General features: G+C 41.8%; 1 protein-coding gene across 8 annotated transcripts in view; it reads right to left on the reverse strand.

Moving 5' to 3' along the window:
• ubtf (upstream binding transcription factor) overlaps positions 1 to 13,857 on the reverse strand; it is a 49,311-nt gene that overhangs the window by 27,972 nt on the left and 7,482 nt on the right. For all 8 annotated transcript variants that reach the window (XM_069904723.1, XM_069904725.1, XM_069904730.1 and 5 more), the window contains exons 3-9: positions 10,367 to 10,539; positions 8,316 to 8,399; positions 6,609 to 6,764; positions 6,402 to 6,466; positions 4,800 to 4,920; positions 3,374 to 3,484; positions 1,364 to 1,497 (exon numbers count right to left, since the gene is read on the reverse strand). In XM_069904723.1, the coding sequence (XP_069760824.1) occupies positions 1,364 to 1,497; positions 3,374 to 3,484; positions 4,800 to 4,920; positions 6,402 to 6,466; positions 6,609 to 6,764; positions 8,316 to 8,399; positions 10,367 to 10,539 (844 nt within the window). The remainder of the gene's footprint in view (positions 1 to 1,363; positions 1,498 to 3,373; positions 3,485 to 4,799; positions 4,921 to 6,401; positions 6,467 to 6,608; positions 6,765 to 8,315; positions 8,400 to 10,366; positions 10,540 to 13,857) is intronic.

Below are 13,857 nucleotides of genomic sequence, written 5' to 3' on the forward strand. Positions count from 1 at the left end.
GGCTTCGCGGACGAAGATTTATGGAGGGGGTAAAAGTCCACGTCAGCTGCAGGCTCGTTTGTGGCTGACAAGTCCGATGTGGGACAGGCAGACACGGTTGCAGCGGCTGCAGGGGAAAATTGGTGGGTTGGGGTTGGGTGTTGGGTTTTTCCTCCTTTGCCTTTTGTCAGTGAGGTGGGCTCTGCGGTCTTCTTCAAAGGAGGTTGCTGCCCGCCGAACTGTGAGGCGCCAAGATGCACGGTTTGAGGCGATATCAGCCCACTGGCGGTGGTCAATGTGGCAGGCACCAAGAGATTTCTTTAGGCAGTCCTTGTACCTTTTCTTTGGTGCATCTCTGTCACGGTGGCCAGTGGAGAGCTCGCCATATAACACGATCTTGGGAAGGCGATGGTCCTCCATTCTGGAGACGTGACCCACCCAGCGCAGCTGGATCTTCAGCAGCGTGGACTCGATGCTGTCGACCTCTGCCATCTCGAGTACTTCGACGTTAGGGATGAAAGCGCTCCAATAGATGTTGAGGATGGAGCGGAGACAACGCTGGTGGAAGCGTTCTAGGAGCCGTAGGTGATGCCGGTAGAGGACCCATGATTCGGAGCCGAATAGGAGTGTGGGTATGACAACGGCTCTGTATACGCTCATCTTTGTGAGGTTTTTCAGTTGGTTGTTTTTCCAGACTCTTTTGTGTAGTCTTCCAAAGGCGCTATTTGCCTTGGCGAGTCTGTTGTCTATCTCATTGTCGATCCTTGCATCTGATGAAATGGTGCAGCCGAGATAGGTAAACTGGTTGACCGTCAAGTACCCATTATCCAAAGTTACAAAGGCAGAAATGTTCCAAAATCTGAAACTTGTAAAGCGTCAACATGACGTCATAAGTGGGCACCAGTTTGTTACCAACCATGTCACCGCCAGACCCACGTGCATTACTCACTATGTTTTTGGCCATCCGGCAGGTACTTGGTGCTGCATTTATTTTCTTTCGTAAGCAGTGATTTTTTTTTTGTTGGTAAATGAAAAACATTATTCACATCAATCCAAAATGTGAAACACTTCTGATCCCATGCATTTCAGACAAGGGGTACTAGATCTGTATAAGCAGAGCACCGAAGGGCCTGCTCTTGTTCTAACATCATGTTGAGCTTCAATGTTCCATACTGGATTTGTCATTAAAGTAGAAACAAAAACTAATCTATCAGTGGAAGCGCATCTTTCAGCAATAAAGCAGACTTGAATACCACAATAGGTTTCCCAACACGTTAAAAACGGCAGCTTAGCTAAAAATGCAGAGCCCACCAGACTTCTCACTCTTGTAAATGTAGTTTAGTGTTCAAGACACTTCCTATAGACATTGAGGGAGGATACATACGGAGGTGGTTTTGTGGGTCGACCATCAAATTTGTCCTTGAGCTGTCGCTCGGCTTTCGTCAGAGTATTCTTGGTCAAGTCATCCAGACTGATGCTTTGTTCAGGGTGACGAAGAACATATTCTCGCATAGCTTCCTGCAAGCAGAAGTTCAACGTTCAGATCAACGTGGTGATCGAAAAATCTCCTTTTACGGCCACAATAAACGGATTCTCCCTTTCCTGTTGCATCAAAACAATTCTCCTCAAACAGCCCCAGTTTCTTCAGTGTCTCTTTCCAAGTGAAATCTACACCCAAGTGTCTTTTCCAACTGTGGTACCCAGATTAAGACTAAGCACTCCAAGATCGCATGAAAACAAAGTTAACCAAGCTCCAAGCATGGCTTCAATTTGTCCTGCAAACCTCAAAAAAGTGGTTCCCAGCCTTACTTTAAAATTATAACTAGTCCAATTCACTAATAATCTTCCCCAAACCCCAACATTGCTTTCTCCCCCCCCCCACGTCTTCAACTATATTTCTTTCTCTCCCCCCCATGTCTTCAACTACATTCCTTTTTCCCCCCCACCCCTCAATGTTTTCAACTACATTTCTGTCTCTCCCTCCCCCCCCCCCCCCCACCCCCACCCCCACCCCCAACGTCTTCAACTACTTTTCAAAGTTACTTGAAGTGATGGATGTTATTTTCAATCAAAGCTTCCTGACTGATTTCATTGGACAATGAAGATTTTGCTTCCTGAACACTTTTGGCTGTATTTTATGGATTTTAGGCTGCTGATCATAAAAATCACCTTAAAGTTTTCCCATCACTTTTTTTCTTTAAGATGTAACCTACTTATGTGATTTCCTGTCATAAGTCTGCTAGTACATTGCCAACAAAGCAAGTTGTTTTAGTCAGTACAAGTATACACTCATTTCAGGTGCTACATAAATGTTTTCTTAGTCTTGGACATGCTTAGTCAGGATAGACACAGAGAGGCTACAAAAATCAGCTCACATATACAGATGCTGTGCATTACATTGAATACACGTTGATGTACATGCTCTTCAGGCAACAGCATAGTGAGTGTACTTAATAATAGCATTTATTTCCTTCAGGAAGGTTCAGTACACCAGAAATGTCTTATCAATGTTGCAACAACTGTGATACATTTTGTTACATTGTGGCAAATAAGCTAAAATATATTGCTAAATTCAATAAAAGTTCATGTAATGTTTCTCCCAATAAATCGGCCGTTCAGTGTCCCGGGTTAGGAATGGGGGTTTGACCTTTCACAGTAGACCACTCCAAACCGGGACACTGAACGCTTTCACACTTGCAAGGGTTTACCCCCGGCATTTGGTCTGTTTTTCCTTTAATCAAAAGTGCCTGCATGACGAGGCACGCAAAAGAAAGAGGTAATTGCCTGTTTCACACTTGCCTGATCTCAACACCAGCGTCTGCAGACGCCAGGGATTGTACTAGGGGTTGAGGCCTTCACACTTGCCACTTTAAAGGCTGATTGGCATTTGATTCCTGGGATCACTGGCATGTGTGAAAGGGGCTTCAATTCTTATGTGGTGCAAAAAATCTGAAATTATCCTTGTGTTCAGCCTGAACTTATCTATCATAATCCCCTTTTTTTTTTCTTCCAGGAAGCAAACCTGAAAGCATTTATTGTCTAGTGTTCTTTATCTCCAGCAGTTTCTGTTATTCGGTCACTATTAATTACATCGGTTGAGCTCTCCATCTTTTTTTTTTAAAAATAGGGACATTATCACTCTGCATTGACATCAATTTTATTTTTAAATGAATCCATGAGGACGCTGCACGTCAATAACCCAACCAAAGTACATTCCCAAAGGCACTTCAGCTATGATAGTAAAAGCACTTGCATGCAACCTCAATGACCTAACTGGTAAAATGAATATTCAGGCCAAACCCTTGCCCCTCAAGTAAAATGCATCGTAACTTGGTCTTATCTTATCAAGCTTGCGGTTCGGTGGGAGAGATCATTCCAATCAGTATTTATTTACCTCATACACTTCTCGCTGCTCTAAGCTTTTGCCAATCCACTTGAGTCTTTTCTTGTCAGACAGCTGGGACCACTGCTTCCCCAAGGCCTCTTTAACATCCTTCGTGGTTGCCTAGTAATATAACAGGTTTATTGCTATATAAAATTCATATGTGGGGTACATAATTTGATTGTTGGATTTTTATAACTGGAGCTTGGATTGGTACAAGAACAGTAATTAAAAAAAAAAACAGGTTGAAACCCAACCCAAATGTGAGCAGATTGAGAAACCAATCAAGATTTTTAAAGCTTAGCCTCGAGCCAGGGGCGGGGGGATGCGACAACCCCCCCCCACCCCAAGCAGCCAGGAGGTGCCAAAGCCCACCCAACTTGCTTGGGCCATTGGGAAAGGAGGCTGTGTAGAGAATGAGGAAATGTTGCATGTGTCAATGTTCATGTTCTTGGAGATCTCCAAATGGAGTACAAGATATTTAAATATTACAGCACAGGGGTTCAAAACAGAACATTACCAGAAAAATACAACAGGGAGCAGCAACTGGCAGTGGAACTATTTACACTGCACAAAATTACACTCAACTTGTCCTGATTCGAATACCTCTCTAGACACAATAGACAATAGGTGCTGATCTTTCTCTTTCAATAACCAAACCCAGCATTATCTCCATAACCCTCAAATCCCCTGCCCACAAGAGCCTTATCCAACTCTCTTAAATCTATCCAGCGAATCCGCCCCCACTACCCTCTGGGGCAATGCATTCCACAGACCCACAACTCTCTGGGTAAAAAATTTTCTCTTCATTTCTGTCTTAAATGGCCTTCCCTGTATGTTTAAACTATGTCCACTAGTCCTAGTCTCTCCCATCATTGGGAACATGTGCTCTGATTTCCCCGTCAAGCCCTTTGATAATCCTAAATACCTCAATCATGTCTCCTCTCATCCCTTTTAAACTCCATCACAGATAAGCCCCGCCTTTCTAACCTATCTGCATATGACAATCCTGCCATCCCGGGATCTAACCTCGTAAATCTGCGCTGCACTCCCTCTATAACAAGTATGTCCTTTCATAAATATGGGGACCAGAACTGGACGCAATACTCCAGGTGAGGTCTCACCAGGGCCCTGTATTAATTTGCAGTAGAGTGGAGTACCTAAAGAAATTTCTACCTTTGAACCAAATGGTAACAAGGTTCTTTGACCAATGTTAGTTTGTACAAATTATTCATGGAAACCCAAATTAGCAAATCAAGGCACTAAAGAAAGCCAAGTCTGTTGGTAAGAAATGAGTGCCCCAGTGGTTAACACCATTTATTAAAATGTGGACACAAGTTTGCGTGTTTTGCCTTGAGGATCGGAGGTCATTGTTTCGTCGGGTGGTACTAGTAAACATGATATGATTTCACAATGCAAACAAACTAAGTTTAAATACCTTTGGATGCATCTTCATGAAGGCCTTCTTCTCATGAAGATACCACAACTGTTGTGGCGTTTTAGGTTTTTCTGGAATATCTGATCTTTTTACACTCTCCAGCAGATCTGGATGGTCCTCCCTATTTGAGAGAAAAACAATTGCAATCCATTTTGTTGGCATTTAATTCTTACCCTTGGAGGCAACCAATTAAATGACCTCAAATCAAGTACTACTACAGTAAGTAGTTGATTCATGTTAAACAGCTCCAGGTTCTGGCCATGGGAGGAACTGAAATGGATGGGTTGTAACAATATCATAAGAAATGTTACTAGTACTGCCACTATTGTCCAATGCCAGTGACGCGGGTTCAAATCCCTCGCTGTCTCCAAGGAGTCTCTATATTCTCCCCGTGTTTATGTGGGTTTCCTCCCACACTTCAAAATGTACGGGGATTGTAGGTTAAGTGGGATATTTGGGCAGCACGGGGTTGTGGGCCGGAAGGGCTTGTTACCGTGCTCCATGTGTCAATTAAATTAACCATATAACCATATAACCACTTACAGCACAGAACAGGCCAGTTCGGCCCTACTAGTCCATGCCGTAGCAAATCCCCACCCTCCTAGTCCCACTGACCAGCACCCAGTCCATACCCTCTAGTCCCCTCCTATCCACGTAACGATCCAGTCTTTCCTTAAATGTAACCAATGATCCCGCCTCGACCACGTCTGCCGGAAGCTCATTCCACATCCCCACCACCCTCTGCATAAAGAAATTTCCCCTCATGTTCCCCTTATAATTTTCCCCCTTCAATCTTAAACCATGTCCTCTAGTTTGAATCTCCCCCTTTCTTAATTGAAAAAGCCTATCCACATTGACTCTGTCTGTCCCTTTTAAAATCTTAAACACCTCTATCAAGTCCCCTCTCAATCTTCTACGCTCCAGAGAAAAAAGCCCCAGTCTGCACAACCTTTCCCTGTAACTCAGACCCTGAAATCCTGTCAACATTCTCGTGAACCTTCTCTGCACTCTCTCTATTTTGTTTATATCAAATTACTTTTTTTTTAAATTTAAATTTGTTTGCATATAATGGCCAAGCAGTTCCTCAGAACAGGAGTCTGGTAATTAGCAGATCATCAACCAAGCTGACCCTTGCAAAGTCCAAATGCACACTAGCTGAGCTAGACATTGGCCGAGTTAAGAGTGGTGATATCATGGCATAATTGGGCACTAGTGACCACATTGCAGGTCCATCAATTAGCGAATGAATATTTGACGTATGAGTCCAGAGGGGGAAAGGCAGGCTGAATGGAGCTTTGGTTTCCTGCCCCTCCCTCGCTTGGATAGTGCCATTCAAAGTTTTCCCACTCACTCATTATCCTTTCGAGTCCCCAGAGGGCGACCCAGGTGCTGCAGTTTAAAAGAGGCTTTGATCTAGTCTAACTTCTTTGAATCAATCAACACAAAAAAAAACCCTGCGCAAAAAGTTGAAACTCCAAGCTAAAGTTACTGATCACCTCAAGACAACCAGCCTAAAATCAGTCGGCAGGATGCAAGAGGAAAAGGACAAAATGAAGAGCAAGAATTCAAAATCCGAAGATGTAAAATTATTTCCAGTATTACCTGAATCTGGCCATGCTCTGTTCAAAGTCTCCCTTCTCCTTCTGAAACTCCTGAATATATTTCATCTGCAGAAGCAAAATATACCTCAGATTTCCTCTCATGCAACTGTAATGAAAATGTTGCCATCTACCCCTTTCCCCTTGTACTAAACGAGTTTGCTTCTGTCACGCCGTTTAGGAACCAGTGCAGATACGGGCATGCACTGACCTTTTTCTTCTCTGGCAACTCCTTGTATTTCTTGGAAAGAATTTTAGTCAGATCCAAGTTGCTCATTTCAGGGTGAAGCTTTGCATATTTTGCTCTTTTCTCCATGAAGAATCGAAAATAAGGTGTGAGAGGCTTCTTGGGAAAATCTGGATGATTCTATAATAGTTTAAAAATAAAAAGGGAAGAGACTTTTCAGAGGATGATTTCTCCATAACCTCTGGACCCACTACAGTTAACAATGAGAAAGAAGAACAAACATTCTTACTGATTTTAAATGTCGCAATAAAGTTCAGCAAATCAATCAAAATCTATTAAAAAAAAACATTTTGTTTCCCAGATTTTATGATGAAAAGAAGCATTTAAAGTTACTAGGCGCCTCTTCAGTCCATGTGCTTTCTAGCTTGTGAATGGAATTAAGTGCATAAACAAGATTTGGGGTCTGTGCTAATATTTTTGCTTAAATATTTCCCTAAACTAAAACTTTACTCCTCCATCGCCCTGCATTTCCTTCAATTCCGAATATTAATATATATGTCAAATTATATCTCAGTAAATCGTGCCTGGAAATTGTGTTTTTTTTAAATTAAAAAAAACCTCAACAGTATCAGTTGAGAAAAATAAACTTCCCACTACTTCAAAAAAGATTTTCTTGCTGCATCACAGACTGTTTGCTCAGTCATGTGCCCTGCTTCCAAACTTACTGGCTGAGAATAACATCAAATGATACCACATTTAGAGTCTGTTTAGGCAGACAATTTTTAAAAAAAATATATACACAGCAAATGCAGATTTCCTTCTGCTATTTATATATCCATCTTTTGCAAATGAAATCATTTTTCCAAAAGTCTGTGGCTTCACTATGGGATCAATTCAATACCCTGCACCATTGGAACAACGCAAATACAAAAGGATGTAATGGATTTGGATTTCGCCCTTTATAGTCAAGTTTGTCATATGTGCAGTGACGAACCCAACGATGAGTGTGGAAGGAAGACACGCACACGAGGAGTCAAAGTTGAAGACTGATTTACTGCACTGTCAGCTCTGCTTATATGGGCCCCTAGTGCTGACATCAGGGGCCCCACGTCATCGGAGCACGGGTTGGCCGGCGTTCCTACCAGAGTTCCCCGTCTTCCTGCCGTGCGGAGGTCACCTGGCGCGATACCTGGTGTTAACTCCAGTTCCGTGCAGCTGTTGACCATTTTGCGGGCCGGTTCGTGTCTCAGCCCACAGGCCACTACAATATTCAGCTAGTCAACCCAAAAGTATAACAAATGAAATAGGAATATTTGTTTCAGAGAAACAAATATTTGTGAGGCCTTTCTTGCTATTGTCATCAGTTTTAGGTTGCAAGTTTTCAGTAGCCAAGAGGACTTGCACATGAGAAGAAATCAGCCCAGAATGAAATTGTTACCAAACGGCTAATTACAGAATTATTACAAGTTTGTAGCGGTATTCAATAATGTAATATAGATAAAGCCTCAATACCCCAATTCAATGTTATATTTGGTTTACCAAGACCCTTACAATAAATATATATCCCACACCTCCCTCTAAAATATCATGAATGCATTCAATTCAAAGAAAATCACAAGATTGTGCAAGGAACAGTTTTATTAACAGCGCATCTCATTTTACCATCCCATTAACTTCAAAAATATTAAAATACAATAATTCGGGATAATTTTCTTGGGACTACACGCTCACCTTGAGTTTTTTCCCTTTATAAGGATTCTTCACATTCTCTTGTGCATCCAGTATCAGTTCCGACAAAGTGCGGAACTTTCTCACCTGGAATTTAAAACAGTAAAACAAACTCTTTACTGCTAGTTCCTGAGAGCAGTAGAGGTTCCAATGTCAAATGGAAAAAAAAATAAAGAACTTCGATTGAAATCTCAAATAATTTTCACATAGAAGGTCCCAATCTCCATTGCATCCCAGTGCATGGACCTGCTTACTGGGAAATGTTTAGGAAGTTCGCTATTACTTACCAAATCCTATGGAATTTTTAAATAGGACAATTCTGCTGCCCTCTAAGGAACCACAATAACTGGAGATAGGGAATGCAGCTACATTTTAGAAAGCTCTTCATAGATGATGCTTTCTGACGTGTTGTCCTGGCACCTTAACCCAATTCTTTCGGAACTTGTAGGTATTATTTACCATTATGCATTTGGCAAGATTTTTCAGTTGTGACGGCAATACCCAGCAAAGTTGAGAGATTTACCTGTGTTTTATTTGAAAATCCTTCACTTTGCTGGTAATTCAGCACTCCTTTGCAATTCTGCAGCCTTTATCACAAACAAATTAAATAACCAAGGAAAAGTTTTACAGGTGAACCTACCCGGACTCAAAATATACTTGGACTGGAGGCAATTAAAAAGTGTACATCAAACCATAATTATGCTTTAATTTAGCAAAATATTGTCTAAAAGATGCAAAGCAGGTTTCTCAAATTTAAATCAAAACCGTTCATAAAAACCAGGCCCTTTGACCCATTGCCATGCAGCACCTACTTATACCAATCTCTTTCTATTCCCCCGACGTTCCCATCAACTCCCTTGAGATTCTAACTCAAATGGCAAATTTACGATGACCTGCCAACCCCCACATCAAACTGGAACACCCAGAGGAAACTTACAAGGCAAGGTTGTGTTAACTCCACAGTCACAGCTCAGTCAGGATTAAAGCTTCTTTAAGCAGGCAGCATTAACTGATCCTTGAAGGTTATAAACATACTGTATAGTCTTGCCCCAGCAATCTCCCAAAGGAAGCTATATGCATACTGAATTCAAAAGGTAAACAGACAGTATCAAATGATCATTAAACGGGGCACAAAAAAAAACATGGCCCAGTAGTATAGCCAAAAGGGTCAAATTTCCTGCTCTTCTCCAATGTGTTTTGTTAATTACCAGATATCAAACTTGAGCTGAAAAATAGTCTGGCATTATGTGGTTTAACAATTAAGAATTGGATGAAAAAGTAGAGGTTATCTTGTAACTCTACAAATCTCTGGTGAGACCACAGACTATTGAGTTCAGTTCTGGTCACCTCATTATAGGAAAGAAATGGAAGCTCTGGAGAGGGTGCAGAGATTTACCAGGATGTTGCCCGAATTGGGAAAGAAGTCTTACGAGGTAAGGTTAGCAGAGCTGGAACTTTGCTCTTTGGAGTAAAGAAGGACAAGACGAGACTCAATAGAAGTCTACAAGATTCTGACATACATGTATAAAGTGGACAGCCAGGGCAGGAATAGCAAAAACCAGAGGAGATCTCTGCAAAGTGAAGGGAGGAAATTTTAGGGAAGTCAGCAGTGGTAAGAGTTTTTTTTAAAAAATACACAGGAGTGCCTGGAATGCCTTCCCAGGGATGGTGGTGGAGGCTGAAACGTTGGGGGCATTTAAGAGACTCAGACACATGAATAAAAGAAAAACAGAAAGTTATGGGGTAGAGAGGGTTTACTTTTTTGGGTAGGTATATAGGTCAGCTCAACATCAAGGGCTGAAAGTCCTGCCCTGTACTTAATATTGTAATCTTTTTAAAGTCCAAGTAAGTGTCTCTCCAATTGACAGTGATTTTAGAAGGTGTACTCATCATGTTGCCAATTGCATGGTAACAAGTCCAAAGTAATCTAACAAAACAACCTGGAGCAGAACTGAAGCACAGACTGCTAGAATGACCACCTGTACTAAAAATAATGGTGTTGCATCTACTATGCCCAACTATACTTAGTGTAACAGCTCAACGTGGGCTCTTACTTCATGCGAGATCTCCGTCCACTTCTGCTTACACATTTCTGCTGTGTAATGGGCGAAGGTCACCTTGTTCCAGTCCATGTGCGACTCTGCCGTTTTAAACTTCAGCATATCGTTTGAAGGAACCATACTTCTCATGCTGTCCAGCAGACCCAAGAGGTCCTCCTTTGGCCAGTCTGTCGGAAAAGAATAAATTAACCTCTGCACCTCAAGGCAAGTTTCACAAGTAATTTCATCACCACTCAAAATGCTTTTCCACAGAAACGAACCATGGATCCTAACGTAAAAAAAAAAACCCAGCAGTTATACCCCAGCATCAAAAGTTTCCATTTAACTGGAATAGAAACAGCTGAACCAAGGAAATTGTTGAGCATTCAAGGCACGATGGACAACAGAGAAATATTTGCTTAGCAGCTCTGCGTAAACGTCTAAGAACGCGGTGTTTACTCTGGTTGTCCACCGAAAAACAAGTGGAAGGAGAATCAAGACCCAAGCTTTGCTTTACTCCAGGATCCAAAGTTGGAAACTTCATATTAGGACTCGGTAAGTTTGCATGCACAAAACACCACAAAGTTCCAGAATGATTTGTCTTCAGCAGGTTTATTGTAACCCATGGGTTCAACCACTGTTGATCACAAGAACCCTGGATCTGCCACATAAAGGGGTCTAGGACAGTTTGGCGCCAGATATTTTGGCCCGCCCACCCCACTCTGCTGGCCAACTCCATCCTCCGCTGCTCTGTCTGAACCCCTGGCATTGCAGCAACTCTTTCCCCCCCACTCCTCAGAAAAGCGCACCCCCAGCAAACAAGGGCTTTCCACAGCTCACAGCAATATATTTAATTTATTATTGTTTCCTTAGGGAAACAATCAAAAACAAGGGCTTTTGGTATATTATAATGATATGTATTGTAAGTTTAATTACATAAAATGGAATATATAATTGAATTTAAAATTATTTAAAAAATTAAAAACACTCATTAAAAACAACAAAATTATTAAACTATTGAAAAATTCAAAATTTATGAGCAAATTTCTCTTTGCCTCGTACTTAAAATGACAGCCATTGATCCAATACACCAGTTTCTGTCAGGTGCACGGAGATCACTCAAAACGGAGATAAACCCATCAATTTCACATATCAATCAATTAGCGCTTAAATAGTGATGAACCCAAGTGATTAATTGTTCAAGTATAACAATAAACCCAAAGTGTTTGGCTTTCTGGATGGGGGGGGGGGGGGGGGGGGGAGAAAAAGAAGGAGTTTCTAGGCTTCTGTCAGTAGCAGATGCTGAGTGAGGCAGGGAACCGGACCAGCGCCAAACTGGGGATGCAAAAATGTCCTAAGGGCTACAAAAGTTTTTTTTTCCCCAAAATGTCCAGCGCCAAAATATCCGATTCCGCACAAAACACACGGCCACATTAACAACAAGGTTGGATGATTGACGACCTCATTAGCCACACTGCTGCTCCATTTACAAGGCTGTGGGTAGCAGCAATGGAACATATGGAGGGTGAGCACGACTCCATTCACCTCCTTCAGTGCTTCATACTCTCTAGAACAAAGCAACTTATTCAAATAGTACCACACCCATCAACCTAAAACTGTTGTTCCTTCCACGACCGATGTGATCATCAAGCTTGCACCCATGTACCTCCCAAACCTGGGATCTCCACTGCAGAGATCAAGGACAGCAGTAGCCATAGCACTTCCTGCAGGCCATTAAAAAAAAATCACCAGACCCCCCCAAACATTGTTGAAACATCAGCCCAAGCTCTGCACCACTTTCCCAGAAACAATCAAGAGTGAACAAGGCTCACCTTATTCAAAGTTTCCATTCTGTGCAGTTAGATTAACCAGAGGACTCCAACTGCAGTCAAGTATTCCACTGAGCAGTGCAGAGATCAATTATTGCAGAGATAATAGCTCAACTTACAAATGTCCTTGGGTTATTCTGTGCACTTGAATCACAGAACACACTGGAAAAAGCATACAAAATGAAACGTGGGAAGACCGATTTAATATATAAAAAATAAATATATATATCAAATCAACCATCCACTTTTGTGAATGAAGAAGGCCATTCTTAAGGGAGAAAAAGAGCACCAGGCAAACCCCTTGTATGAATCGCAAGATTCTGTCACACCAAGATAAGTTATGCAGCAGGAGACTGCAAATGCTGGAATCAGAAGCCGATTGCAATCTGCTGGAGCAACTCAGCAAATCAAGCAACGTCAGTGAGAGGAAAAGAATGGTCAATGTTTTCAACCAAAACAGTTTACTGAGGCTGGCTTACAAAACATCAACCCTTCTTTAGCTACCACTGAGGCTTCTCGGCTCACCGGATACCTCCAGCAGACTGTGTTTGGCCTTTGTTGCACAGAAGCTGTTTGGGAGCTTCTCAACCAGGGTTCAATCCTAACTTCCACTACTGCAGAAGTCCTAAAATCTGGAGTGCTCAGGGATTGGGATGGTCTGGATTTTCCAGATTCTTGGGCAATACTTTTAAAATTCAAATTTATGGAAAAATAAAGCAATGAACCGGATAACGTTGATAGTTTATTCATTATCAAAAACAGCGTCAAAATGAGCAGTTTAGAGAAAAATAAAGCCAACACTTGACAAAAATGTAAACAATTTTTAATCATTACCAAAAAAAACATTTTAACGCTTGAAATCATGTTTAAAAATGAACTCTGTAAAAGTAAAATACAGAATACAAATTAATTTATTTGTTTTAAGATTACATGCTCACTCGTTGCTGGTGAGCCTCTTTGGTGCCAACGCAGGCTTGTAACACAAAAGCCCGCAAAACTTTAGAAAGTTTTGAGGATTTTCTAAAAGTCTGGATTCTCGGGTGGTCCGGATTTCAGAGGTTGGGATTTTTGGACTTCTATTGCGTGGAGCTTTCACGTTGCCCTTCCAACCGTGGGCGCTCCCTCTGGATGCTCCGGTTTCCTCCCACACCCTAGAGGCCCTCGCTGGAAGGTTAAGCGAGCGCAGAAATTTGCCCGCAGTCTGATGCGTAATAGCATCTGGTGGGGTTATGAGAACAGGCCGCAGCAAAGACTGAGGGAATGGGATGGGTCAGCATGGATTTGATAGTGTGAATGACTTCCTCTAACAGCACAAGGAAATATAAAGCACGAAGATAGAGCAAAGCTCCAGGATACAAAAAAAAACAAACTAGTTTTGAGGATGGAGTTATGAGAAGTGTCATATTTCCTGCCCAATTTCATGTTTTATGTGTAAATTGAGGATGTGGGCCAATTCATCGAACTACTGAAGTAAGAGCTCGACAACCCTGTTTTCCCTTGAGGTTATTGAAAGACATCTACAATCGCCATTTAAAATAAACAGACTTAGCTCAAATTTTTGGCATATTATATTCAGAAATCCATTGAGCTGTGTTATAAGGGCAGCAAGGTTTTCAAGCAAGCAAGGTAGCAAATTTGCTAGTTGTAATTTAAAACAGGCTCTTAAAGTCACTTTGG

The sequence above is a fragment of the Narcine bancroftii genome, chromosome 12, assembly GCF_036971445.1.
Source record: "Narcine bancroftii isolate sNarBan1 chromosome 12, sNarBan1.hap1, whole genome shotgun sequence".
NCBI classification, from domain to species: Eukaryota; Metazoa; Chordata; class Chondrichthyes; order Torpediniformes; family Narcinidae; genus Narcine; species Narcine bancroftii.